This window comes from Budorcas taxicolor, chromosome 8, assembly GCF_023091745.1.
Source record: "Budorcas taxicolor isolate Tak-1 chromosome 8, Takin1.1, whole genome shotgun sequence".
NCBI lineage: Eukaryota > Metazoa > Chordata > Mammalia > Artiodactyla > Bovidae > Budorcas > Budorcas taxicolor.
In genome coordinates this window covers 73,182,546-73,210,501 of record NC_068917.1, presented here as the reverse complement: position 1 = coordinate 73,210,501, position 27,956 = coordinate 73,182,546, and the positions used below count along the sequence as shown (strand labels likewise).

Here is a 27,956-nt window from a genome sequence, read left to right as displayed (position 1 = left end):
AAGTTACTTGGAGACATCCTGATGGATTGAAGGTCACTCTTGTGACCCAATGGATTGGTACACCCTCCCCAAGGGCTGCTGGCCTTCCTGTGGATGTTGGAGCTGGCTGGTTTGCCTCCCACTGAGGCTCAGGCCTTTCTAGGACTTTCTCCATGGCTCTGCCTGCTTATTTGTTTTTATATAGATCCAGCTTCCCTGGCGGCTCAGCGGTAAAGAATCCGCCTACCAATGCAGCAGATGCGGGTTCAATCCCTGGGTTGGGAAGATCACTTGGAGAAGGAAACAGCAACCCACTCTGCTCTCCTTGCCTGGAAAACCCCATGGACAAAGGAGCCTGGCGGGCTACAGTCCATTGGGTCACAAGAGTGACTAAACAACAACAACAAAGATATGTTAGTCACAGGTGATGTGCAATCCATAGCCAAAGTCCAGCGCCTGGACTGGGGTTTCCTCCAGCCCAGACAGAGGCACTCGGGAAGACAAATGTCAGTCTTCCGAGGGCCAGCCCTCTTCCTACCTGCTCTGACCTCTTCTAAGTCCTCTGAAGAAAGGTTGCTTTCTGCTGGGACTCCCACCCTAATGATGATCATTGCTGTGATGATGTCTGAGATTTCTCAGCACTCACTGAGTGCCAGGCCCTGTTTGAGCACTTTACAGGAACCATATATGCCATTTATGCGTTGGCTCAGCTCTGGTAGATAGATCTAAGGTCAGGACTGCCCTCGGCTTGTCTGTTTGCCGGCTGACCTCCGTGACCCTCCCAGCCCCCAAGTCAATAAGAATTAAGACCTGTGACTTAAGGGTTGTGCTGTTGCTAAGGACTGGCAAACAAACAGTTGAAGATTCCTGGAGTATTAGGTCTTATCTCAAAAGGATGAATTGTTAGAACCATAAAGGGAAGCAGGATAAGGTATGTGGATTAAGGACTGCATTTTCAGAGCCCTTCCCCCAAATTCCAGTCCTTAATCCAAATACCTTATCCTGCTTCCCTTTATGGGCTTGGGCTCATGTGTTGGTCCGTGCTTTCATTCTGTAAGCCTGGTGTTGTATTCATCCATTCCAAAAGGAACTGTGGCGTGTACTTAACATCTGAGAGGTGCCGTCTTAGTTACCGATCCTCCAGTAAACCAGGCCAACACAGCTCTGCTCTGTGGCTCTTATATATCATCAGAGAGACAGCCAGGAAATTGTGAAATTATAAATTAGCTTAATTATAATTGCCAAGAATGCTAAGAAGGAGTTGTAGAGAGAGACTGAGTAAGTGGGCACTGACCCCCTTTGGAGAGAAGTGCCACTGGGTATAGAATTGGAAAGATGAGTGGGACCAGCCAAAAGCAAAGGGGCCTCTGTATGTAATAGACTTCAGTGTGAAATGAGACGTACTGTGTAACTTGGTCAGGAGAGTTAGGTCGCCATGGAAACTGAAAGAAGGCCGCGTGCCTGGAGGTAGGAGAACAGGGAGGAGAGAGACGTGTGATGAGGGTGAGGAGGGAAGTAGTGGAGCAAAGGGAAACCATGGACGTGTTCTAGGGGAGGAACATGATCGGGTGTTTTTCAGAAGTGACTCTGGCTTCTGCATGGAGAATAGGTCAGTAAAGGCAAGAGGAAAGGCAATGGGAGGGAGGTGAGGAGGGCTGTTTCAGGCGAGAGGTGAAGGTGCCTGGGAAGAGGGGTAAGGGTGGAGGTGGAGGGAGGAGCGTGAGTGGGAGGGACTTGGGAGATAAAATCCATGGAGGAAGATTCTGATGGGATGTAGGGCATCAGTCCCCAACCTTTTTGACACCAGGGACCAGTTTTATGGAAGACAGTTTTTTCCACCAACCAGGATGGTTTCTGGATGGTTCAAGTGTATTACCTCTATTGTACACTTTATTTCATTATTATTAGCTTGTGATATATAATGAATTATACACTTCACCATAATGCAGAATCAGTGGGAGCCCTAAACTTGTTTTCCTGCAAACAGACGGTCCATCTGGGGGTGATGGGAGAGCGATGGGGAGCGAATATAGATGTGAAGCTTCGCTTGCTCTCCCGCTGCTCATCTCCTGCTGTGCAGTCCAGTTCCTAACAGGCAGGGGTGGGGGGGCTTGGTTGGGAGCTCCTTATGTAAGGGATAAGAAAGAGAGTGCTGCTGATGCTCGCTCCTAGATTTCTGGCTTGTCTAACAGAATGGACTCAGGATCAGCAAACTATCTCTTGCAGTCCAAATCCATCCCTCTGCCTATATTTGTAAATATGGTTTCTTGGGCACACAGCTGTGCCCCACTATTTACATATTGTGGTCCCTGCATTCACCCTACACAGTTTGCTGCCCCTGGGGCAGGTGGTAGTGCCTTCCACTGAAATGGAGAATGAGGGGGAGGTAGAGCACAGGTTTAGGTGTAGAGAGAAAAAGAGGACTAGTTAGATTTGGGGTCTCCGAGGTGCCAGGTGGGACTGTCAGGTAAGAGTTCTTCTGGAAAGGACAGCAGGGGTCGTTGTGGGAAAAGATGCAATCAGGAGCTGGAACCGGGGTACAGGAGAGGGTGTGAGGAGGAGAAAATGGTCCCAGAAAGAATCGGGGGATTCTATCATTTTAAGGCTCCTTATTGCATCTTTCCAAGTATCTGATCTGAGACCCACCCACATGGTGGGCTCATGGGCAGCGGAGGCAGATTCTACTGTGAGGTCAGCGGGTCTATAGTGGGGTCAGTGGATCTGCCTGGCTGTATTGGCATCTAGGGTCCTCGGATGGCTACAGTAGGGCAGGGGAGGGACACCTAATGGAGAAGACCATGCTGGGCACGATGCCTCACATACAGCAGGTTCTCAGTGATGCCAGGGTTCTGTGTTGCAGGCAGGACCCCCTGCCTTGGGGAAATTGAGACTGGAAGGAAGTACTGTAGTGGGGCATCAACCTGCCTTCCCCTCCCAGTGATCATGCCTTCCCTTCCCTCCACAGCTGCGCCTGAACGGGGGCCGAAACCCCTACGAGGGCCGAGTGGAGGTGCTGGTGGAGAGGAACGGGTCCCTCGTGTGGGGCATGGTGTGCGGCGAGAACTGGGGCATTGTGGAGGCCATGGTCGTCTGCCGGCAGCTAGGCCTGGGGTTTGCCAGCAATGCCTTCCAGGTGAGAAGCCCCGCCCCCCACCCTGCATCCAGTCCAATCCTGCCCATCTCTCATCAGCCCCTACCTTCTGTGACTCCCAGGAGGTAGAGAGCCGTGGACTGGGGGAAAAACCTCATCCTGTCCTCCACTGCTCTGCCCCCTGCAGCCCTGAGTCCTTGCGTGGGTCACTGGACTCTGGTTTCGGGTCTCAGCTCTGTGCACTGGGCTTGACCATGCCAGGGCTCATTCTGGGATGTCCGACCTGCCTTTGTAGGGGGAAGCCACTCAGTCCTATCGGGGGGCATGTGGAGACCACCCAACCCAACACCCTAGACGCCTTAGTTCAGCGGTCCCCAGCCTTTCTGGCATCAGAGACTGGTTTTCTGAAAGACAGCTTTTCCACAGATGGGGTAGGGGCAGGGTGGATGCTTCAGGCAGTAATGTGAGTGATGGAGAGCAATGGGGAGAGGCAGATGAAGCTTTGCTTACTCACTCATCACTCACCTCCTGCTGAGTGGCCCAGTTCCTAACAGGTCTCGGACCAGTACCAGGAGGGTGGAGACCCCTGTCATAGCTCGCTCCCTTGCTGGCCCCTCTTCCCACAACATGCTTCCTCGCTGTGTCCACATCCATGCATCCTCTCCTTGGTTGGCTGGCAGTTCCCCAAGCCCTGCTTCAGAACCCTTTCACAGCCGCTGCACACTCCTCCTGCCGCCAGCTCAGAAGGGACTCAGCCAAAGGTAGCTAAGCTCCCCACCCCGCCATCAGAAAGGAACAGAAGAAAGACAGGCAGTGCTTTGGATTAAAAAATCACTGGCCTCTGGACCCCATCCTGGGATGTAACATTGTCAGAAAGAGGCCAGGGGCAAGAGGAGTGGGAGCCAGGAGGCTGGAGGTCACTTCCCAACTGGACACCCTCCCAGCTGGCTACATAATGACCTGCCACCTTTCCCAGCCTCTCTGTGAACATGGAACAAATAGTCCAGGTCCTCAGTATCCAGGCTCTATAAACACCTTTCTTACGCTTCTCCCAGAACAGGAAAATGTCCAGAGCACCCCCATCTCACTTTGCTAACCCTGACTTCAGCCCCTGTGCCCTGGGTGGCTGCTTGAGGAAGGTGTTTGTTAGTAGCAACATGGGAGAACTCATCCAGGCAGCCCTGTGGCAACTCCCCAAACCATCCAGAAGGAAGGGGCAGGCCTCTGGTACCTGGGGCCCTCTGGAAGCCTGGCTTCACACAGCCACATCATGTTTCTGCTGATCCTGCTTATGACCAGCCAAGGCACTTGCTGGTTCTCCATGGAGTGTAGAACAGTGCTGATTGCGACAGAGTAGCTGTCCGGCTATTTTTGTTCCTAGTCAGCTCTTTCCTAAGACACCTGATTCTCACAGCAGAAGCTGTGAGATGGGCCTACCCTTGACCTCAGTACTCTGATTGCAGGCCTTATCCCTTCCTGAGGCCCCAGTTTTCTCTCTAGAGGATGAGGGGTGTGTAGGTTCTCTAGAAAATCAGAACCAATGAGCTGTATGAAGATGGACCTATTGACAAATGTGACTAGATTTCTTCTCTCCTGCCAATCCTGATCAGTTGGTGGTGTCTCCCTGGAGCACGGTGTTGAGAAGGATTCTGAGAGCACAGTCAGGCTTACAGGAGAGTGCTGTGATAGATTAGTAATGTCTGCCCAGGGCTCAGGAGGAGGGAGTAGGCAGTATGGCTGCTGTTGCTTTCCAAAAGGGGAGAGGGGCAGAATCCAAGTGTGGGGGGCGGGCCTCATTTGTGCTGCCACCAACAAACTGCATGACTTGGGTAAGTGACTGTGTCTTGGCTGTCTCCATCTGAAAAATGGGATCATAAAGCCTTGGGTGTTTTGGTGAGGCTGAAATTTGATAGAATGTGGGAAAGTAACAATTCAAGGTAACGTGCTGGCTGTTTGTTGTTGTTGGTTCATGCAGGAGACCTGGTACTGGCATGGAGATATCAACGCCAACAAGGTGGTCATGAGTGGTGTGAAGTGCTCAGGAACAGAGCTGTCCCTGGCACACTGCCGACACGACGGGGAGGACGTGGCCTGCCCCGAGGGAGGGGTGCGGTACGGGGCTGGAGTCGCCTGCTCAGAAAGTGAGAGCTCCTGGGGGTCGTAGACAACTGACTGTCCTGCCAGGCTCCAGGAGGGGCACAGAGTCTCACTGGTTATTCCCCTGCCTGGGGTCTCTGCTATGAGCTGAGCAAAATGGAAAGCAGGGATGGATTCTTGCTAAGTGAGAAGAGTCAGGGGCGAGAGGAACTACCCCCATAGGCAACCCTGGAATCTTGCCTGATAACAGTGGAGAAGGCTGGAAGGAGGAGTTGGGAGTCTGGAAGCCTTGGGTTCAAAGGCAGGGTCACTGCAGATTATTTAAGTGGTCTTAGGAGAATTAAGTGACTAAGAACTTGGTCTCCTGGGAGCTGGCTTCTGGGTTAGCAGTGAAACACATACTGCTTGGTGGGTCAGCTTCCTTCCTTCTGCCCGGCCCCACAGATCATTTCCTGGGACTTCCCTGGGGATCCAATGGTTAAGACGCTGTGCTTCCAATACAGAGGATATAGGTTCAATCCCTGGTCAGGAAACTAAGATCCACATGCTGTATGGAATGGTCACACACAAAAAAAGGACATAGATCATTTTTTGTTGTCACACACACAGGGTGATTTAACCTGCTAGTGACTCCCTGGGAATCCTAGAGAGCGTGACAGTATAGAAGGGAGCCCCCAGGCCCACCTCCATCCCCACCCTGGCCAGAATTCAGAATGGCCATCTCAGCAGGTTCCCTTCCAAGCTGAAAGGACCGGCTGACAGCCTTGTGGGTGTGTCATTCTCTGGATCCCACCCCCCTTGCCTTATCAAAGGATTTCCTTGTGGATCTGGGAGGTGGGAGAGGCCCTGAGCCTGGCCAAAGGACTCCAGACCAGGCATTGCCTGCCGTTTATTAGCTGATCTTGGCAAAGTTAGTTCACGGCTATGATCCACAGTCTTTGTTGTTTTTCCTGGAGACTGGAAATTCAATGTGACAACGACACACGCAAGCACTTAAAAAACAGCGGTGCACTGTCATTTACCATCATGCGGAACTAGAGAGGTTAGACTCGAACTCAGTCGCTTCTCCCCCTTTTAGACCCATTCAGCATTTCGTAACCCTTGTAAGGCAGGACTCTCAACCCCAGTGTGAGCTTCTCTGGGGAGACATTATTATTGTTGCATCTTTTCTGAGAGGAAAAAGTGAGAGTACCACCCTTACCAGACCCCCAGGCAGAGAGACGTGGTCTCACCCTCATCGGGAGTCTTCTCTCAGCTTAATAATTTATTTATATTTTTAATATACCATTTATCAAAAAAGAAACTAAGAGAATATAAACCTAAACAAAATTCAAGGTAGCATAAGATAAAACCAGGTTTAGAAAAAAGTACGCAGACTTCTCTGATGGTCCAGTGCCTAAGACTCCGTGCTCCCAATGCTAGTATCCTGCATTTGATCCCTGGTCAGGAAACTAGGTCCTACATGCTGCAACTGAAGATTTGCATGCTGCAACTAAGACCTGGTACAGCCAAATAAATCAATATTTAAAAATCATATATATATATATATATTTTTTTAAAGTACATATTGGCAGAATGAGACTGTCTCAAACTGGAACTGATAGAGATTAATAACAAATTATATATTATAGAGACCTATACATTTATTGGGCTTCCCTGGTGGTGCTAGTGATTTAAAAAAAACACACACACAAAAAAACCTGCCTTTCAATGCAGGACATGTAAAAGACGTGTGCGATCCCTGGGCTGGGAAGATCCCATGGACAAGGGCATGGCATTTCACTCCAATATTCTTGCCAGAAGAATCCCATGGACAGAGGAGCCTGGTGGGCTGCAGTCCGTGGGGTCACACAGAATTGAACACAGCTGAAACAACTTAGGCTAGCACAGCACATACATTTACTGTCATAGAGTCGTATACATTTACTGTTGTCATTATACAGCGAGCTTCCTACCAGCCAAAGGAAAGAGAGAAATGTGGTCTTTAATATAATTCACAGTATGCCTGGGCTTCCCTCATAACTCAGTTGGTAAATCATCTGCCTGCAGTGCAGGAGACCCGGGTTCAATTCCTGGATCGGGAAGATCCCCTGGAGAAGGAAATGGCAACCCTCTCCAGTATTCTTGCTTGGAGATTCCCATGGACAGAGGAGCCTGACAGGCTACAGTCCATAGGATTGCAAGAGTCAGACATGACTTAGCAACTAAACCACCACCACCACCATGCATGAGGTAGAAACAAACCCATGAGTCAAAAGAAGCTCACTATCCTAGATACTGAGATCAAAGGGGAATTTTTTATTATGAGGACCAAGAATTATGAGATCAACAGGGCCCTCCACATGCTCACGGCAGACCAAAAATGACCTTCATGGGGCTATTGCTCAAAGAACCCCTCTGCCTGGGCTGAAGGCATCAGTCAGAGTCTGCAGGGGAAGCAAGAGCCTCTGGGGCCAGGAACGCTTACCTGGCTTCATATTTTATTCATAAAGAGAAAACATATTCTTCTAGTAACTTTTTGCTTGCCTAGTGGCTCAGACAGTAAAGAATCTGCCTGCAATGCAGGAGACCCAGGTTTGATCCTTGCATTGGGAAGATCCTCTGGAGAAGGGCATGGCAACGCACTCCAGTATTCTTGCCTGGAAAATCCCATGGACAGAGAAACCTGGTGGGTTACAGGGCATAGGGTCGCACAGAGTTGGGGATGCTTACTGACTAGTGTACAGATCATGAAAAGAGGCCACAAAACCCTCATTAAACTGTGCACTCAACACTCAGCACCAGTAGTTGTGCATCCTGAAAACCTACTGGGCTCCACGCACAGCCAGGGAGGGGACCCAGACAGGGCAGAATTGCTCCAGGCAGTGGTGAACATGAGGGAAGCAAAGCTCATAGAGGACACTCACCTCAGAAATTTGCAAGCATCAGAAAATAAAAGATGGATGGGTCTTAGGTTTGAAGGTTTGTTTGCTTGTTTTGAGATTTTTTTTTTTAATGTAGATCATTTTTTTAAGCCTTTATTAATTTTGTTACAATATTGCTTTTGTTTTATGGTTTTTTTGTTTTGTTTTGTTTTTGACTGCGAGGCATGTGGGGTCTTTGGGTCTTTGTTCCTCAACCAAGGATTGAACCCACAACCCCTGCATCGGAAGGCAAGGTGTTAGCCACTGGACCACCAGGGAAGTCTCTGGCCCTTGTCATAAATGATTCATATACTACATTCCTGTGAATTGAGGTATACTAGAAATGTTCAGTAGAATCTCACTTTTAAAGAGAGACACAATTAATCCTTTGGTGAAGAAGTTAATCCTTCTATTATAACTGTTTAGTAAACATAGATTGTAACCACTGGTGATTATTTTTTTTAACACCTGCTATGTACATTGTGCTAATTGAATAAGTCAAGCTTGTTTTAAAAGAGGTAACTGGGTGAAAACTCTCACTTGGAGCCACAGTGCAAGGGGAAACTGGTAGAACCGGATATATATCAGAATCTTGGAAGCATGAAGCCTGCCCCTCAGCAATTTATAGAAATATATTCTGAAGAAATGATTAAAGTTACACACAGAGATTTACTACAGGATGTTTATTGCCACTTTATCTTTAACTGTGGTCCAGTGGTTAAGAATCTGCCTGCCAATGCAGGGGACATGGGTTCAGTCCCTGCTCCAGAAAGATCCCACATGCCACCAGACAACTAAGCCCTCTCGCCTAGAGCCCATTGTCTGCAACTGGAGAAGCCACTTTAGTGAGCAGCCTGAGAACCGCAACCAGGCAATAGACCCCGCCCTCCGCAACTAGAGAAAGCCCCACACAGCAACAAAGATACAGTGCAATCAAAAGTTAATAAGTAATATTAATTAATTAGTTTAAAAATAAATAAAATGTAGGTTAGGGTTATAAATTAAATATTGTAATGGATATTTATTAACAACTGAATATGTCAAGATATGTTTTAAGAGAGACAGCATTAACAGACTAATACAATATAAGTAGTATTTTATGTAGTACAGATCTTCATACAGTATTACACATGGTGGGAAACACATTTGTAATTCCCAGAAGAATCAGACCAAAAGTATTAAGAGTGTTCTCTCTATGGTAGCATGATTTCACTGTTAGAAGTTAGAAGTGTTAGTCACTGTTGTGTCCAACTCTTTGCGACCTCATGGACTATAGCCCCCCAGGCTCCACTGCCCGTGGCAATCTGCAGGCAAGAATAATGCAGTGGGTTGCCATTCCCTTCTCCAGGGGATCTTCACAACCCAGGGATTGAACCCAGGTCTGCATTGCAGGCAGATTCTTTATCTGAGCTACGAGGGAAGCTCCTATTCATTGTTATTGTCTGCTTTTTATTATGGAAACTCTCAAGCCACTCTGAAGGAGATTCAGTTCAGATCAGTGCAGTCGCTCAGTCATGTCCAACTCTTTGCTACCCCATGGACTGCAGCATGCCAGGCCTCCCTGTCCATTACCGACTCCCGAAGTTTACTAAAATTCAAGTCCATTGAGTTGGTGATGCCATCCAACCATTTCATCCTCTCTCGTCCCCTTCTTCTCTTGCCTTCAATCTTTCCCAGCATCAAGGTATTTTCAAATGAGTCAGCTCTTCGCATCAGGTGGCCAAAGTATTGAAGTTTCAGCTTTAACATCAGTCCTTCCAATGAACACCCAGGACTGATTTCCTTTAGGATGACTAGTTGGATCTCCTTGCAGTCCAAGGGTCTCTCAGGAGTCTTCTCCAACAGCACAGTTCAAAAGCGTCAGTTCTTCGGCGCTCAGCTTTCTTTATAGTCCAACTCTCACACCCATACATGACTACTGGAAAAACCATAGCCTTGACTAGATGGACCTTTGTTGGCAAAGTAATGTCTCTGCTTTTGAATATGCTATCTAGGTTGGTCATAACTTTTCTTCCAAGAAGTGAGTGCCCTTTTATTTCATGGCTGCAGTCACCATCTGCAGTGATTTTGGAGTCCAAAAAAATGAAGTCAGCCACTGTTTCCACTGTTTCCTCATCTATTTGCCATGAAGTGATGGGACCGGATGCCATGATCTTTGTTTTCTGAATGTTGGCTTTAAGCCAGCTTTTTCACTCTCCTGTTTCATTTTCATCAAGAGGCTCTTTAGTTCTTGTTCCCTTTCTGTCATAAGGGTGGTGTCATCTGCATATCTGAGGTTATTGATATTTCTCCTGGCAATCTTGATTCCAACTTGTGCTTTTTCCAGCCCAGCGTTTCTCATGATGTACTCTGCATATGAGTTAAATAAGTAGGGTGACAATATACAGCCTTGATGTACTCCTTTTCCTATTTGGAACCAGTCTGTTGCTCCATGTCCAGTTCTAACTGTGGCTTCCTGACCTGCACACAGATTTCTCAAGAGGCAGGTTAGATGGTCTGGTATTCCCATCTCTTGAAGAATTTTCCACAGTTTATTGTGATCCACACAGTCAAAGCCTTTGCCATAGTCAATAAAGCAGAAGTTGATGTTTTTCTGGAACTCTCTTGCTTTTTTGATGATCCAGCGGATGTTGGCAATTTGATCTTTGGTTCCTCTGCCTTTTCTAAAACCAGCTTGAACATCAGGGAGTTCATGGTTCATGTATTGTTGGAGAATTTTGAGTATTACTTTGCTCACGTGTGAGATGAGTGCAATTGTGTGGTAGTTTGAGCATTCTTTGGCATTGCCTTTCCTTGGGATTGCACTGACCTTTTCCAGTCCTGTGGTCACTGCTGAGTTTTCCAAATTTGCTGGAATATTGAGTGCAGCACTTTCACAGCATCATCTTCAGGATTTGAAACAGCTCCACTGGAATTCCATCACCTCCACTAGCTTTGTTCATAGTGATGCTTTCTAAGGCCCACTTGACTTCACATTCTAGGATGTCTGGCTCTAGCGGAGTGATCACACCGTTGTGATTATCTGGGTCATGAAGATCTCTTTTGTACAGTTTTTCTGTGTATTCTTGCCACCTCTTCTTAGTACCTTCTGCTTCTGTTAGGTCCATACCATTTCTGTCCTTTATCGAGCCCATCTTTGCATGAAATGTTCCCTTAGTATCTCTAATTTTCTTAAAGAGATCTCTAGTCTTTCCCATCTATTTCTTTGCACTGATCACTGAAGAAGGCGTTCTTATTTCTCCTTGCTATTCTTTGGAACTCTGCATTGAAATGGGTATATCTTTCCTTTTCTCCTTTGCTTTTGGCTTCGCTTCTTTTCACAGCTATTTGTAAGGCCTCCTCAGACAGCCAGTTTGCTTTTTTGCATTTCTTTTTCTTGGGGATGGTCTTGCTCCCTGTCTCTTGTACAATGTCACGAACCTCTGTCCTAGTTCATCAGGCACTCTGCCTATCAGATCTAGTCCCTTAAATCTATTTCTCACTTCCACTGTGTAATCGTTAGGGATTTGATTTAGGTCATACCTGAATGGTCTAGTGGTTTTCCCTACTTTCTTCAATTTAAGTCTGGATTTGGCAATAAGCAGTTCATGATCTGAGCCACAGTCACCTCCTGGTCTTGTTTTTGCTGACTGTATAGAGCTTCTCCATCTTTGGCTGCAAAAAATATAATCAATCTGATTTCGGTGTTGACCATCTGGTGATGTCCATGTGTAGAGTCTTCTCTTACGTTGTTGGAAGAGGGTATTTGCTATGACCAGTGCCTTCTCTTGGCAAAACTCTATTAGCCTTTGCTCTGCTTCATTCTGTACTCCAAGGCCAAATTTGCCTGTTACTCCAGGAGATTATTCTAAAGGTGATAGAATAATATTAATATAATGAAGCCTCATGGACCCATTACCCAGATTGAACTACTGGGTAGTTCAACATTTTGCAAACATGAGAAAGAGTCGCACACGACTGAACCACTAAGCATGCATGCGCACACTGAGATCCGCAGAGGTGTCTAGCAGGGCTCTCAGAGAAGGGGGAAAGACTTGAGGGTAGTAATCCCTGACCCGGATAGGAGAGACCACGAGAGCCAGTTCCAGATGCTTGGCAGGGATGCAGGCCAGTCACTGCTCAGGAATCAGAGGAAAGCTAGGCGGGAAGGGGCGTGGAGTCTCTGGCCTGTCTGAAGCCTGTGTCTGCGCTGCTCCCAGCTGCCCCTGACCTGGTGCTCAACGCAGAGATCGTGCAGCAGACCACGTACCTGGAGGACCGGCCCATGTTCATGCTGCAGTGCGCCATGGAGGAGAACTGCCTCTCGGCCTCGGCCGCCCAGACCAACCCCACGACGGGCTACCGGCGGCTCCTGCGCTTCTCCTCCCAGATCCACAACAACGGCCAGTCCGACTTCCGACCCAAGAACGGGCGCCACGCCTGGATCTGGCATGACTGCCACAGGTGAGCCATCCCTCCCCGCCCCAGCCCGTCAACCCACGGGCCCCAGATGTCACAGGGCCACTTAGACACAGCCGAAAGGCCACATGGTCCTGGGGGCAGGGCTCCCTCTAGCTGGAGGGCTCCTTTACATTTGCAGACAGCGTTCTCCCCTCCCAGAGGCCCTGGCCCACCTCACCCTCTCCAAGCCTGCTCTCTTTCTTGCCCCTGACACCTCTAGCGTTCAGAAACAAACTTCATTTTGAGAACCCAGCGCCCCTCCATTGACCTTCAGTCAATGGTTTCAGGTGTGTTCTCAGCAAATTCATGCTCTGCAGGGAGCTTGGGGTGCTGCAGGTGTTGGATGCTGAGTTCATGTAGAAATATATTTTATTCTAGTCTGTTCTACTTTATTTTTAGCTGTATTGGGACTGTGTTGTGGTGCCCAGGCTTCTCTAGTTGCGGCATGCAGTCTCTCTACTTGTGGCATGTGGGTTGTTTTAAATACTAGTATGCTGTACATGTTGAAGATCTCTAGGAAGATGGTGAGTGTGGAGGCACAAGTTCTAGGACCAGGAGTCATGAGATGTGGTCTCTCGACCCAGCCATGCCTCTCACCAGCTGTGTGATGTCAGGCCATCTGGGCCACATCAGCTGGGACCTCTGCTGTCCCTTCCCACCCTCAGTCTGTGGCTCTGTTCCCAGTTATAAATTCCTGGGCGAGAGCAGAGCACAGCCCCAGAGCCGGCCCAAGCTGGACCAACAGAAGCCTTGCTGTTCATCTCCCTGTGCTCCCCAACCTCCTTCTTTTTGTTCCTTTGCTTGATTCCCACCCTAATCCAGAGCCCTCTGTCTGTTGCCGCTGGCTCTCATTTTGCTGCTCAGACCTGAGCTGGGCGGGTAGAGGGAACAGAGTGAGCAGTTTTGAAAATGAACAGAGGGAGGCCCCTGCCATTCAACACGGCAGCCACCTTCCCACCCCTTCCCCGAAGGACCACAGACTTGGGCCCGGAGGGAGGGCACGGTCCCCGTGCTCAAAATCCCAGCCCTACAAGAGTTTTGCATCAGGTCCCCGAGAGGGCTGGCGGCATCTGCAGTCAGTGTCAAATCCAGGGCCCATGGGAGACTGACAATTGCTTAAGAATCTGCATGTTAACAGGTACCCAAAGGACTGTGTGCCATCAGTCTGAGAGGCCCCAGTCTGGCTGACCTCTAGGTATCCTTCCAGCTCTGAAGTGTGATGATCATTATTAGGGACACAAGAACTAAAGTTGGTAGAAAAAGGTACCAGGCAGGGTACCCTCCTTTTTCTGAATCAGGAAACCGTGGCTCTGCATTCACATGACTTGTCCAGGATGAAGTTGGGGAATGAGGGTCCTGACTGGGGCCTGCCTGACTCCCAGTATGTGCCCTTCCTGGTACCTCCCCCAGTCTTCAGAAGGGCTTCCCTGGCAGCTCAGACAGTAAAAAAATCAGCCTGTGATGCAGGAGACCTGGGTTCTATTCTGGGTCGGGAAGATCGCCTGGAGACTGGAGTGGCCACCTACTCCAGTATTCTTGTCTGGAGAGTCCCATGCACAGAGGAGCCTGGTGGGTTGCAGTCCATGGGGTTGCAAAGAATCAGACATGACTAAGCGACTAACCCTTTCCTGTCTTTCCCCTAGTCTTCATCACAAATCTGTAGGGCTGCTTTTTCATGTCGTAATTTATGGCCTAGTCACATTTGAACCTGTTTAGGGATAGAGTTGTTCAATCCATTTCAAAAGAAAGGACAATTTGAACTTCCCTGGTGGCCCAGTGGTGAAGACTTCACCTTCCAATGCAGGGGGTTGCAGGTTCAGTCCCTGGTCAGGGAGCTAAGACCCTACATGCCTTATGGCCAGAAAACCAAAACATAAAAGAGAAGCATTATTGTAACAGATTTAATAATCTGGTCAAAAATGGTCCATATCAAAAAAAAAAAAAAAAAGGACTATGATAGAACTCGGGGGTGCTGATATTCCTTTATGTAGTTGACCCTTGAACAACACAGATTTGAAATGCCTGGGTCCCTTTGTACTTGGATTTTTCTTTTCCAATTAACGTAGTACCTCTACACATTTTCATTTTATAGCTTTTAAATTAACTTAGTGTGGGGAAAAGTTTGTGTTCGATTAGAGATCACAATACATGGAATCAAAAGAATTAGGGCTGAAGTGTCCCGATTCTATCCAAGCAGTTTCAGTTTCCTGCCCTTGGATGAGTCATTTCTGAGCTCCTTTGTTTCTGAAGCTGAGATAACAGTTCTTGGAGTTTCAACTGTGTGGAGGTCAGTGCCCCTAACCTCTGCGTTGTTCAAAGGTCAACTGCAATTACTCTTGGTATGTCCTGAAAGCCCTCTTTAGCCAAAGAAGTTTGGGTCTTTATATAGAAGCATGGAGGTCTTCTGCAGGGAGGGAGTTAGAGAGTAAAATTAAAGCCCTGACGTATGGGTGCCTGATTTCCTTCCGAGAATACATGGTGGAAGTGCTGCCCTTTGGATCTATAAGTAGAAGGTAATTGCGTCTCCGCCCCATATATGGTGCTCCACCCAGACATCACACGGTAGGGCGCTCCCTGTGACATAGGCTTGATCTCCAAGGAATGGTTTCTTCTCTAAGAATACACATGGCGACCTCATGGAAGTGTTTCTTCTGATCTGGAGCTCCAAGCCACCCTGACCTCCCCGCCCAAACCCTGCTTTTCCTGTGGTCTATTTCCTTTCTTTGTTTACAGATGTTGCAATCAATGGTTTGGAAGGAATGGGTGGGAAAGATCATACTGGCTAAGCATATGTCCCTTCAGCCTTGCCCTCCTGGACTGTGGCTGAGAACCTCTGACCACAAGACCCCAGGGAGTGTAAGAAACTCCCCACCCCTGGCCTCCAGAGCTCCGGGGGAGCTTCTGCAGGCCCTATGGGAGGACCTTCAACAGGACTCCTGGCCGTGAATTTCTCTGTTGGGTCCCTTTGGGAGCATGATGAGAGCTGACCCATCCTCCACTCAAAGAAATTATTTCTGGATTTTACACCCTGCTTCAGCAGATTTACAGATGCTAAAGCCCATCTGTGAAGTCAAAGTTGAGAACCCTGGCTCAGGTTAGCCTGAATCTGCAAAATGGTCACTCCCAATTTAGCTGATGCTATGATGAGGAACAGAGGTATAGTCTTTGGTTTTTTTTTTTTTTTTGAGGTATAGTCTTTGAAAGTGCTAAGATGAAATACCACAGGGGCTTCCGGGTGGCAAAGCCATAAAGAACCCACCTGCCAGTGCAGGAACTGCAGGAGATGTGGGCTTGATCCCTGGGTCAGGAAGATCCCCTGAAGAAGGAAATGGCAGTCCACTCCAGTGTTCTTGCCTGGAGATCCCATGGACAGAGGAGCCTAGCAGGCTACAGTTCATAGGGTCACGAAGAGTTGGACACAACTTAGCAACTGAGCACTCACACACAAGGTGAAGCTCGGAGACTGAGCCCTCTCAGAGCCTCCTCACGAGCCAGCCTAAAGGGAAATGCCCTGAGCCATTCTCTCTCATCATCATGGCCCTTGACTGATGATACTGATGGGGGTTCCCTTCCTGCTTCTTGCGCCCCAGGTATGGGCCACACTGCTCACCTGGGACATGATGTCACAGAGCAGCCTTGCCGCTCCTGGTTCTCAGCCCCTGCTGTGTTCCAGGGTGCAGCATCCTGCCTTGCCCCCTACCTCAGGAAAGCCCTGGAGGGGAGCTGGGAGCTGGAGATGCAGGGAGATGGATATCCAACACAGGTGCCAGGCCCTCTGATCACGGGTAGCCCGGCTACAAAAGGCGGGACTTTCGTTCATTCCGCCCCCACCATGTGCAGAGCAGCCCCCTGCAGATTCAGTGCGGCCTCAGTGAGCCGAATTGAGGCCTTCATCCCATCCAGGAGGGCTTTGTTCCACCCGAGGGCTGCCTAGCAGGTGGGGAAGGGCAAGGCTGAGCGAGCAGAAGGGCTCCTGCCCTTTGTGGCAGCACCTCCTGAAGTTGGAACACGCCCCCACGTTCTCTGAAATAGTAATGGGAGCATCTTCCAATCCACAACTGAGTGCCAGCCAGGATGGGCGCCGGGGGACACATGGCTGGTGTGAGAAAGGAAGAAGAGTGTAGCATCTCTGTAATATGCACTGATGCTCAGATGGAAAGTCTTATCTGGGCCCGAGATGACCTAGGGAACAAAGAACATACCCAACCTCCCTTCTTGTTCTGGACTGGCTTTGCCTGTCATCCACGTGTCCACCCAGAGCCCTGTGCCTCTGCTGGTGCCATGCCCTCGTGTACCTCGCTCTCTAGTTCCCCAGTGGAAGATCACCCTTCTTCTCTGCCAAGTTACAACGACCTCCACCGGCCTCCAGTGATCTAGTGTCTGGTGTTCTCTCCTGCCTAGACTTCCTGAATCTCTTTCCAAACCGACATTTCCCTGTCTTTATCCCATAGATCAGGCTACCTCTTAGACTTCTGAAGATCAGGATGCTCAGCCTGAAAGGAGAAAGTGTCCCTGGATCACCAGATGCTTCCTCCCTCCTTCCCAGCAGCCTCGATCTGAATCTCCTGGGGTGCGAGTGCGGGTGGTGAAGGGTGGGTGCCCCTGGGCTCTCCAGCCAGCCCGCTGGAGGAGAGGTGGCCCGGGAGGTGATGTCCACACATGCCCCAGCAGTAAAGCACAGAGGCTCCTGGACCACAGCTAGCTAGCATCATGAATCTCCAGCCAGCTGCTTCCCTCCCCATGTCCACAGGGGAAAAAACGAAGAGTCGGGGAAGACTCTTAAATCAAGTCTGCAGGAAGCAGGGGCAGCAGGAGAAGGTCAGCCTTACAAGAGTCTGTCTGTGGGCTCCGTCTGCATTTTGTTTAGACAGCGGAACATAAACCTATTCCTCTTCAGTCTTTCCAGCCAGTAAACATAGCAACATAAACCCCTCTCTGGAAGAGGTAGACATGTTTCAGGCAGTGAGTCAGACCTCGTGTCCCATCTTGCTCCTTCAAGAAGCCAAAATAGACTCTCAAAGTCTTTCCTTCGACTGCCACAGAATGCATCCTTGTAACTGTTCCCCATGGGCCCCTGGCTCAGCATCCTTTTCCCCAGGAACCCGAGTGACCTGGGAAAAGCCCAAGTTAGGAACTTATGACGTTATTCATAGCACCAGCCCAATGCGGGAAGAAGGGAAAAGAGCCTCTCATTTCCTCTCTGAAAAGTTGTCCTTTTAATTTTCCTCTCCTCTCTGTCCTCTTCTGTTCCCATCCAGCCGACAGAGCCTGAGGGCAAACATTTAAGGCTGGGGGTGGGGTGGGGGGCGGTAAGGAAGCTGCTGTGGCCAGGAAATAATCATAGCAATGGGTCCCCTGGAGAAGGGAATGGAAGCCCTCTCCAGTATTCTGGCCTGGAGAATCCCATGGACAGAGGCCTGGCCGGCTACAGTCCATAGGGTCACAGAGTCAGACGTGACTGGGTGACTAATACACACGATCATAGCAATGGTAGCGGTGTTGATAGTAATAAAGCAGGACTCCATCACTCATGGGAGTAGTAGCGGTAAGGAGAGGGTGGACAGGTACTGAGTGTTCCTCTGTCTCAAGCCCCGTGGTAGGCATTTCTGTGACTTCTCCTAATCCATGTTTTTTTCCCCCATTAATAGTTTACTTTTATTTATTTTTTTAAAGTCTTTATTGAATTTGTTATCATATTGCTTCTGTTTTACGTTTTGGTTTTTTGGCTGCGAGGCCTGTGGGATCTTAGCTTCCTAACCAGGGAACTGCTTTGGAAGGTGGAATCTTAGCCTCTGGACCCAACCAGGGAAGTCCGTCTCCTAGTTCATCTTTACAGAACCCCTGATGGGGGTCATGCTATCATTCCCTCTTTCCTGCGGAGGGAACTCAGGTCACAGGCAAACAAAACTCATGATTCTGTTCCCCAAACCTTGGTAGCTTGTGCCTTCCCCCATTTTCCAAATGTTCCTGGAATGAGAGACAAGCGAGTGTGAATACTTGCAGCCACTTGTGATAAGGTGTGTAGCAGCTCAGGATGGGCTTGGCACCAAGCCCCTCAGGAAGGCCCCTCGGAAGCCATGTTTCCCATGTTATTCTGCACCAAACACAGGCCTTTCCAAGAACCTGCATCTGTTCTCAATTCTTCCCGAGGGATGAGATGGGACCCCGTTAGGTAAATGTTCATCCGGGACAAGAGCCACGGGGGTGCACAATCTCTCTTCCCTCTCTGCTCCCTTCTACAGGATGTGCCAGTCACCCTGTCCCTCCCATGGGGTCTCAAAGCCCCCTTTCCCCCCTCTTTTTAAAAAAGAATGTTCTTGATGCCAGGAGCACAAGTTTCTGCCTCCATCACCTAGTTTGGGACACGTGTGTGCCCTGCTCATCAGCACCTGCTCTTCCCACCCCTTCTTCCGCTCTTCATTCTGTCTCCCTCCCGACCATACTCCCACTTTAAACGTTTTCTAAAGACATCGAAGAGTGACATGTATTCATCTGCAGAAAGTGCCCAAGTAGAAATGAGCTGTGACAGCCACTTTAGGTCTCTGGAGGGTGCTACATCCTTTTACTAAATATATCCTAATTTATTGAGCTTATTGATGCTGAGCCCCTGTTCATCAGTTTATCTGATTAATTCCCATAGCACCCCATGCATTACATTATTATTTTCATTTAGCAGATGAAAAAACTGAGGCTCCCAAAGGTAGTGGGTTGTCCCCCTCCAGAGCCCATGGAAGCGCCATGATCCCTGACTTCTGTCCCATCCCCCATCTCATAATGCCCTGTCCACTGCACACTTTTCTCCCTCCACCACCACTTTGGACCATGCTGCTCTGCTCGAGATGTCCCTGGAGGGGAATGGCCAGCTGGGCCATCGCTTGCAGGCGGCAATCCCTCCAGAAACTGACATCCAGACCTCCCTCTTGCCCCCAGGCACTACCACAGCATGGAGGTGTTCACCCACTACGACCTGCTGAACCTCAATGGCACCAAGGTGGCAGAGGGCCACAAAGCTAGCTTCTGCTTGGAGGACACAGAATGTGAAGGAGGTATTCGGGGGACAGGGTGGGCTGGGGAGATTCTGAGGGACTCAGATGCTGCTGCGTGTGGTCATTTGGCCAGGATCTCAGGCCTGGCTAGGGACTCGGTGTCACCCTGCTGACTCCCCACAGGACCTTCCTCACTGGGGACCTCATGACTACCATCTGGGGCTGGAGGGGTGGGGTGGGCAAGGCCTGGCTATAAAGGCACCTGGGTCCCCAGAATCATGCTGACGGGCACTGGTGGATCCAGTGGGTCTACTGGTGGGTCTCCCCTGTAAGGCTCAAACCCTTGAACCTGACACGCAGTCCCCTCCCACTCTGGCTACCACACTTTCTCTCTGTATCCAACATAGATACACAAGCCCCACAGGTTCTCACCTTCCAGTTCAAGTTCAAAGCCCCACTTTGAGGTTCCCAGACTCTCTTGACTGCCCCAGGCAGAGGCAGCACCCCACCCACACCCCCAGTCACTTCCATACCTGCACGGTGACCGCTGTGGGCGCATCTGCCATCCTGGCCTGACCGAGCTTTCTTAAGAGGAGACACGTGACTCTTCTCAGGGCAGCTGGGGTTCAGAGCAGCGCCCAGACTTGGCAGGCTCTCAGTAAATGGGTGCTAATTGTTAGTGGTTGATATGGCCCTTGGCATGTCATGAAATCACCCAGCAGATGGGTTTTGAGCACCTACTGTGTGCCACACAAGGGGCTGACCCAGGACAGGTCAGAGAGATGGGTCAGACCGAGACCAACCACATCCAAGAGCAGATGCCCTCGGGGAGACCAGATGACCCCGCATCGGGCTCAACAATAAACACCATAACTTATCCAGAATAGCACACGCTTCATTCCCAGGCTGCAGAACGGCCAGGGTGGGCCAGAGTGGCCCAGGAAGGCTTCGTGGAGGAGGACGCAGTAGGATGTGGATAGGGAATTGAGGGAGGATTCTACCAAAAGCAGAGCAGAGCAGGGATGGGCCGCCAAGCCCAGAGGCAGCCAAGGCTGTGGGCCTGGAGAAGGGAGAGATGCTGAAGGTGGGGTCTGGGGATGCCCCCCCACTTAGCAGGGCCTTCATGAGGAGCACGGTGGAGGAACCGTGGGTGCCTGGTGACTTGGCTTCCCTCTGTCTCCACATGCAGACATCCAGAAGAGTTACGAGTGTGCCAACTTTGGTGAGCAGGGCATCACCATGGGCTGCTGGGACATGTACCGTCATGACATTGACTGCCAGTGGGTCGACATCACTGACGTGCCTCCTGGAGACTACCTGTTCCAGGTGAGGCACATAAGGGGCTCCAGGCCCCCTGCTGATGGGAGGAGGGGTCTCTGCCTGAGCAAATGGGTAGGCAGCCTCCTGCTGATGGTGCCCAGGCATGGAGGCTGGGCTGTCTAAAGGGCACAGAGTCCTGGACCTGGTACTTGCAAATCGAAGGGCATCTGCAGGCCAGATTGGTGCTCAGGCTAGGAATCTGTGCAGCCTCTAAGGCAGCCCACACTCCTTGTCTCTGGAGCGTTACTTGCACCTCCACCCCGGCTTCTCCCAGTGCCCTCCCTCAGGCTCTCTTGGCCTGTGCCGTCAGGGCTAAAAGCAATCACACAAAGAGCCATTCACTCACAAATGTCTGTGACTTGCCTCTCCCAGAAATGTTTGCCTCATAGAAGAGGATCTGCAGAGGGGGCAGTGTTCAATGCAAAGAAATAAACCTATAATGGTAGATTGTTAGGTACTAGAGGCAGCCTGTCCAGTGACTATTTGTGCAATGACTTCCCAGGGCTTCTATGTACTCTGTCCAGGGGAAGGGCCACCCTGAGATAGGAACTAAGACGCATTGGCCTCCCACCTTTCTGCAAATAGCTGCAGGCCCCAGCCAGGGCCCAGACTGGTGGGGGAACCCAGGGTCACCATATCCCCAGCGTCTCCCCTTCAGGCACACAGGTGCACTCCTGCCTGCGGAGACTTCACCTTATTTTTCCCACATCCCCACCCATCTTGCTTTCAAGCTAGATCCTTGGGTGACCAGAAATGTGTCATTTTGTCTTGAAAGCTTTCCTAGAGGGCATTCAGCCAGCCCAGGGCCTGGCCACGGTCCCCCCCTTATAGACAATCCTGGGAGGAACCAACACCTGCAGGGAAGTGACCACAGAGGGGTTCTGAAAGTTTCCCTGGTCAGTTTCAGAGACTGGTAATCAGACAGCCAAGCACTTTTCCACCCACAAGCCCAGAACCGCAGACTTGGAGAGGCCCAAGCGAAGAGCAGAGTGCTCTTTATTTAAAGAATCGGATATCCATGTCTCTGTACACGTACTTCAGTTTATGTTTGAGGTCTGCTATCCCTTTGCAAGGGGAACGTGTAGCGTCATGTATTTTGATAATGTCTTTTTAATAACTGTGACTCATTAAAGGCTTCCCAGATCGCCCAGTGGTAAAGAATCTGCCTGCCAATGCAAGAGATACAAGAGATGTGGGTTCAGTTCCTGGGTTGGAAGATCCCCTGGAGTAGGAAATGGCAACCTACTTCAGTATTCTTGCCTGGAGAATCCCATGGACAGGGGAGCCTGGCGGGCTACAGTCTAGGAGGTCACAAAGAGACGGACATGACTGAGCACGCACGTACTTGTACACTGAAGATCAGTGGTGGGCCAGACCCTGGCCACACCCTGTGGACCCATGGTCTCATGTAATCCCCCAGGGATGGGCATTATCATTACCCACACTTCACAGCCAGCAGGGCCAGGTCATCTTCCCTTGGGATGGATGTGGAGCTTTAGACTTTCGAGAGTCCTGGCCTGGGAGTATTTGCCCTCTCCATTCCCACGTGGACCCAGGTGCAGGCCCCAGAAATGCTGCAGAAACAGGAGAAAGCTGGGTTGAGGAGGGGTTGGCATTCCAGCCCAAGAGGCCAGTGCACAGAGGCTCAGAAGGGTTCCCAGGGTTATTAGATCCCTAATTCCCACCATTGCCTGGATCCACAGCAGATCTTTTTGTTTTTCAACACAAAGCTGCCACTGTCACTTTATTTATTTTTTGTGTGTGTTTTTTAAGTTTTTAAAAATTGCGGTATAACTGATTTAACGTATTAAACATAGGTGTCCAACGAGGTATAATTGCTTTACAGTATTAGTTTCAGGTGTCCAACATAGCAATTCAAAATTTTCCTAGATTATGCCCCATTTATATGCCCCAGTTATTAGAAAATTTTGGCTTAATTCTCTGTGCTTGCAATAGTGTACCCTTATAGTTTATTTCATACATAGTGGTTTGTACCCCTATCTGGCCTCTCCCCATTCCCCTCTCCCCACTGGTGACCACTAGCTTATGCTCTGTATCTGTGAGTCTGCTTCTTTTTTGTCACATTCACTGGTTTGTTGTGTTTTTTAGATTGCATAAATATGTGATAATATGCAGTATTTTTCTTTCCCTGACTTATTCCACTAAGCATAATACCCTCAAGTCCATCCATGTTATTGCAAATGGCAAAATTTCATTTTTTTTTTTCTGGCTGAGTATTCCATTGTGTGTCTACATACATATACATCACATCTTTACCCATTCATCTGTTGATGGGCAGGTTGCTTCCACATGTTGGCTGTTGTAAATCACAGCAGGTCTCCTGCCTAAGGAACTAAAGCCACTGCCCACAGATTCCCCAAAAGACTGAGGACCCCACATATGAGTCTGATGGTATTGTGGAGACCATTCATTTCCGCTCTCACTCTTGCACCCGAGTGGGTCGAAAGGGCCCTAATAGTCCCCACTGCCCTCCTGGTCACCCAGCAGGGACCCACGCTGAGGGCATGACTGTCTATGAGCAAAGGGCTGCCTGGGTCTTGGTGCAGGGGGTTTGTCTGTCCTTGGCTATGAGCCATGCATGGGCTGGTACATGGCACAACTAAGGTTGTCAGGCAGAAAACAGATCAAAGTAAGGCCACCCCAGAGCAGGACATTTTCCAGCCTTACCTAGAGAAACAGAGTCACCATGGGACATAACCTAGAGCCCCCAGAATGGTCTGCACCGGCTAGGACTCAGGGCTGGAGACCCTCACTGACCTGTTTCCCATAGCATCTCTGGCAGGCCCAGCCAGCTTGCTAAAGGGTCACTGTTGTTACTGTTTAGTCACTAAGTCATGTCCGACTCTTTGTGACCCCATGGACTGCAGCACACCAGACTCCTCTGTCCTTCACTATCTCTCAGAGGTTGCTCAAACTCATGTCCATTGAGTTGGTGATGCCATCCAACCATCTCATCCTCTGTCATCCCTTTCTCCTGCCCTCAGTCTTTCCCAGCATCAGGGACTTTTCCAATGAGTTGGTTCTTTGCATCTGGTGGCCAAGGTATTGGAGCTTCAGCTTCAGCATCAGTCCTTCCAATGAATATTCAGGGTTGATTTCCTTTAGGACTGACTGGTTTTATCCCCTTGCTGTCCAAGGGACTCTCAAGAGTCTTCTCCAGCACCACAGTTCAAAGCATCAATTCTTCAGCCCTCAACCTTCTTTATGGTCTCTCAGTCCTGGAGGGAGAGGTCCTGAGGGCCCCAAGCCTACTGAATGCACCTTAACGAGCAGGCTATCCCTCCCCCATCATATTGACCATGGGCGGCCCTGTCCCCCTTGCCTCCTTGGGCTCTTCCAGATGTGGCAGGACCCTCGGGGAAAGCCTCATCTGTGTCCTCTGCACTTTCACCCACAGCCCCAGGCCCAGCTTCTGTCTCCTCACTTTCCTATTCCTTTAATTCCTCCTCTGGGCTCCTCACCACTAAATATCCCTTTTCTGTCTGCTCCCAGTTGTTTTTGTTGTTCAGTTGCCAAATCGTGTCCAACTATTTGCTACCCAAACAGCTGTAGCATGCCAGGCCTCCCAGTCCCTGACTATCTCCTGGAGTTTGCCCAAGTTGATGGTCCATTGATTTGGTGATGCCATCCAGCCATCTCATCCTCTGGCATCCCCTTCTCCTCCTGCCTTCAGGGTCTTTTCTAATGAGTCAGCCCTTTGAGTCAGGTGGCCAAAGTATTGGAGCTTCAGCATCAGTCCTTCCAATGAATATTCAGTTGATCTCCTTTAGGACTGACTGGTTTGATTTCCTTTTGGACTGACTGATTGATCTCCTTTAGGACTGACCAATCCCAGAAGCCCCCTCAAAAGAATTGTCCCTCCTGCTCCTGCTCCTCTGAGTGCCACCCTCTTACCTGGGATGACGCAGAGGAAGGGGGTACAAGGGGGAAATCTGCCCTGGTGAGCAGAAAGGGCTTGGGGACCCCCTAGAGCAAACCCGGACCCAGAGAACAGAAGGGCTGTGCCTCACGTCACGCTGCCAGGAACAGTGTCATCTGCGGCGCCTGGGGCAGCCCTCCGCTGACTCCCACAGCGTCCAGTCCTGGTCGCCATGCCCTCCCAGCAAGTCCTGCTCCCCGCTCCCTTCTGGCTCTCTCAGCAGCTGTTTCGTGGCCTCCTCAGGCCTCAGCTCCTGCTTCTCTACTAACATCAAACCTCTCTGGCACCCAGGAGAGGGTAACCCCTTTTTGAAGGCCTGCCTGGGTTGGGAAAATCCCCTGGAAAAGGAAATGGCTCCCTACTCCAGTATTTTTGCCTGGAGAATCCCATGGACAGAGGAACCTGGTGGGCTTCAATCCATGGGGTCACAAAGAGTCGGACAAAAGATTGATTAACAATCATTTTTTAAAAATACTTTTTATTCTGTATTAGGGTATGTGCTGTGCGTTGGTTAGCTGCTCAGTCATGTCCGACTCTTTGCGACCCCATGGATTGTAGCCCGCCAGGCTCCTGTGACCACGGGGATTCTCCAGGCAAGAATACTAGAGTGGATTGTCATGCCCTCCTTGTACTGGAGTATAGCCAGTTAGCAAACAGTGTAGTGATAGTTTCAGCTGAACAGTGAAGAGACTCAACCAAACACATACATGTATCCATTCACCTGCAAACCCCGCTCCCAGCCAGGCTGCCACATACCATGGAGCACAGCTCACCGTGCTGTACAGTAGGTCCTTGTTGGTTATGCATTTTAAGTATATACATGTCCATCCCAAACTCGGTAACTATCCCTTGCCCACACCTGAAGGCTTACTCTTGGTAGGTGAGTGAGGCGCATGGAGGTCTCCTCCAGGTCTCCGCTCTGCCTCCCTGGCCTCGCCTCTGGCCAGTCCTGCACCCTCCCCTCTGCTCTGGGAACACAACACCAGCCATGCTGTGCCCTGTCCCGTGAGCTCAGCCCGGCTCTGGAGGCAGGCCTGGTCTCAGCATCGCAGCCAGGCCTAGGATGAAGGGCGGCCGAGGCAGGACCCCCTCTGACCTGACTCTCCCCCAGGTTGTCATCAATCCCAACTACGAGGTGGCGGAGTCTGACTACACCAACAACATCATGAAGTGCAGGACCCGGTACGATGGCCACCGCATCTGGATGTACAATTGTCACATAGGTAAGGCCCGGGGCCCTGCTGGGGAGCACTCGCCCCCGGGCCGTCCTCCTCAGCCCACCTCCAGGATGGGGAGCACTGCGCCCCCGGGCTGCCCCTCCTCAGCCCACCTCCAGGATGGGGAGCACTGCGCCCCTGGGCTGCCCCTCCTCAGCCCACCTCCAGGAGATGGGCGGGAGCTGCCCCACTTTCTCCAGGAAACAGCACGCCTTCCTAAGCTGGGTAAAGACCTTGGGGGTGGGGGGAGCCAGTCTCGCGTTTCCACACACGGGAAGGACATGGTGAACACACAGCCCTGGATGAAGATGGGGTTTTCACTGCCAGCATTGGCTGAGGCAAGAGAATGGGACAGAAATGGGCCGGCCCAGCACAGACCCCAAAGCTATTTAAGGGCTGGTGAAGCTGAGGCCACCACCTCATTATACGTGAGACCACAAAAACGTGGGCGTCGGCAATTTGTGGGTTGTGCATGTCGTTTTCCTGTCGAGCTCTAGCCGCCACCATGGCTTCTGGCCACCAATGAAGAAGCTTTTCCCAGCATTATACAACCTGGGTTCCAACAGGGGAGGCTGGGCTTTCTCCTCCACTGGCAAAGTGATGGCCTTGCTCTCGGCGGAGGTAAAAACTAACAGCATTAGATTAAGTCACTCCTTCAGCCGACTCTGCCAGGGCAGCTGACATGAGCCTGGCCCTACAGATGGCCAGCACCTGTCACTGCCCTGCTGGCATCACACACAGGTGGCCCTGCAGGCCGCCTGGGGAGGATGGGGGTGGCTCCAGCTCTGGGGGGGAGACTTGTGCATCTGGTTTGCCCAACACTATCTCTCTGATGCCTGTTCCCTCAGGTGGTTCCTTCAGTGAAGAGACGGAAAAAAAGTTTGAGCACTTCAGTGGACTCATAAATAACCAGGTCTCCACGCGGTAAAGTGGCAACATGGTCACCTCCTGCCTTCGGGCCACGGGCATCTCCCCCAACAACTGCAGTCTGACCGGATATCACCCTGCTCCCCCTCATCCAGCCCGGCCCTGCCCGTCTCGGCCCCCTGCAGCCCTCGCCCAAGCTCAGGAGGAAGGCGAGGAAGGCGTGTTCCTGACACCCGCAGCCTGGGACAGCTTCCAGGGCTGGGGCTCGTCCATGGGGCGGTGGGGAGCAGCGCCAACCAAGAGCCATCCTGGCTGGGACCATGAGTGCACAGGTGGTTGGCTGCTTGTCCCATCCAAGGCATGGTCCACTCCGAGCCTCACCACCTGCCCGGCTCACCACAGATAACATGGGGCCATTTTCTTCTCAAGTTACATGTTGGCAACGTGGGTTAACAACCCAAGGAGGTCAGGCTGAATCCCACTTCCCCTCCTCTTAGGTTGTTTCCAGCCACCCTGAATATCTAGACTTCTCTTCCAGTTAAATGACCTGCCTCTACTCTGTTTATTCTATTCACACGTATAAGTAATGCTGCCAACCGTCTTCTGATCCAGTGAGCTCAGAGATGGTGCTTCTCTTGCCCCCAGACACCTACACCCCTGTGCCCTCCTATTTTTCAAGATACTATAATTATATTCTATTTTCACAGACTTTGAAACAGAAAGTAATTTAGTGGCATTTCATATCGGGCATCTGGGCCTTTGAACGTAGAGCTCAAAAGAAAAACCAGCCCACCTGTGTAAGTGACGCCTCTGTCTGTCCTTCTAATTCTGTGGGTAATTGATTCAACGGTGCTAGAACCAGGGTTCTGGGTGAGGAGGACGCTCACCGATCGCCATGTGTCATCACGGACACTTACACATACTTGAAACTCCAAATAAAAGATTTATGACCTGCAGGTGTGTTTCATTTGGGCCTCTGCGTGCAGCCCCTAAGCCACAGGGCTCCTTTCCCCAGTCGCAGCCAGGGAGCTGCACACCCTTACAGGTTCTCTCTCGTAGGGATGTGGGTTCGACACCTCCTGTCCAGCATTGGCTACAGGTTGGTGTTTAGTCCCT

At 50.4% G+C, this 27,956-nt stretch overlaps 1 protein-coding gene across 1 annotated transcript in view; it reads left to right on the top strand.

Moving 5' to 3' along the window:
• LOXL2 (lysyl oxidase like 2) overlaps nt 1-27,793 on the top strand; it is a 114,536-nt gene extending 86,743 nt beyond the window's left edge. The window contains exons 8-14 of the mRNA XM_052644744.1: nt 2,945-3,112; nt 5,046-5,211; nt 12,270-12,513; nt 19,441-19,556; nt 20,686-20,822; nt 25,868-25,979; nt 26,822-27,793. Of these exons, the coding sequence (XP_052500704.1) occupies nt 2,945-3,112; nt 5,046-5,211; nt 12,270-12,513; nt 19,441-19,556; nt 20,686-20,822; nt 25,868-25,979; nt 26,822-26,901 (1,023 nt within the window). The 3' untranslated portion in view covers nt 26,902-27,793. The remainder of the gene's footprint in view (nt 1-2,944; nt 3,113-5,045; nt 5,212-12,269; nt 12,514-19,440; nt 19,557-20,685; nt 20,823-25,867; nt 25,980-26,821) is intronic.
• Nucleotides 27,794-27,956: the final 163 nt, after the last annotated feature.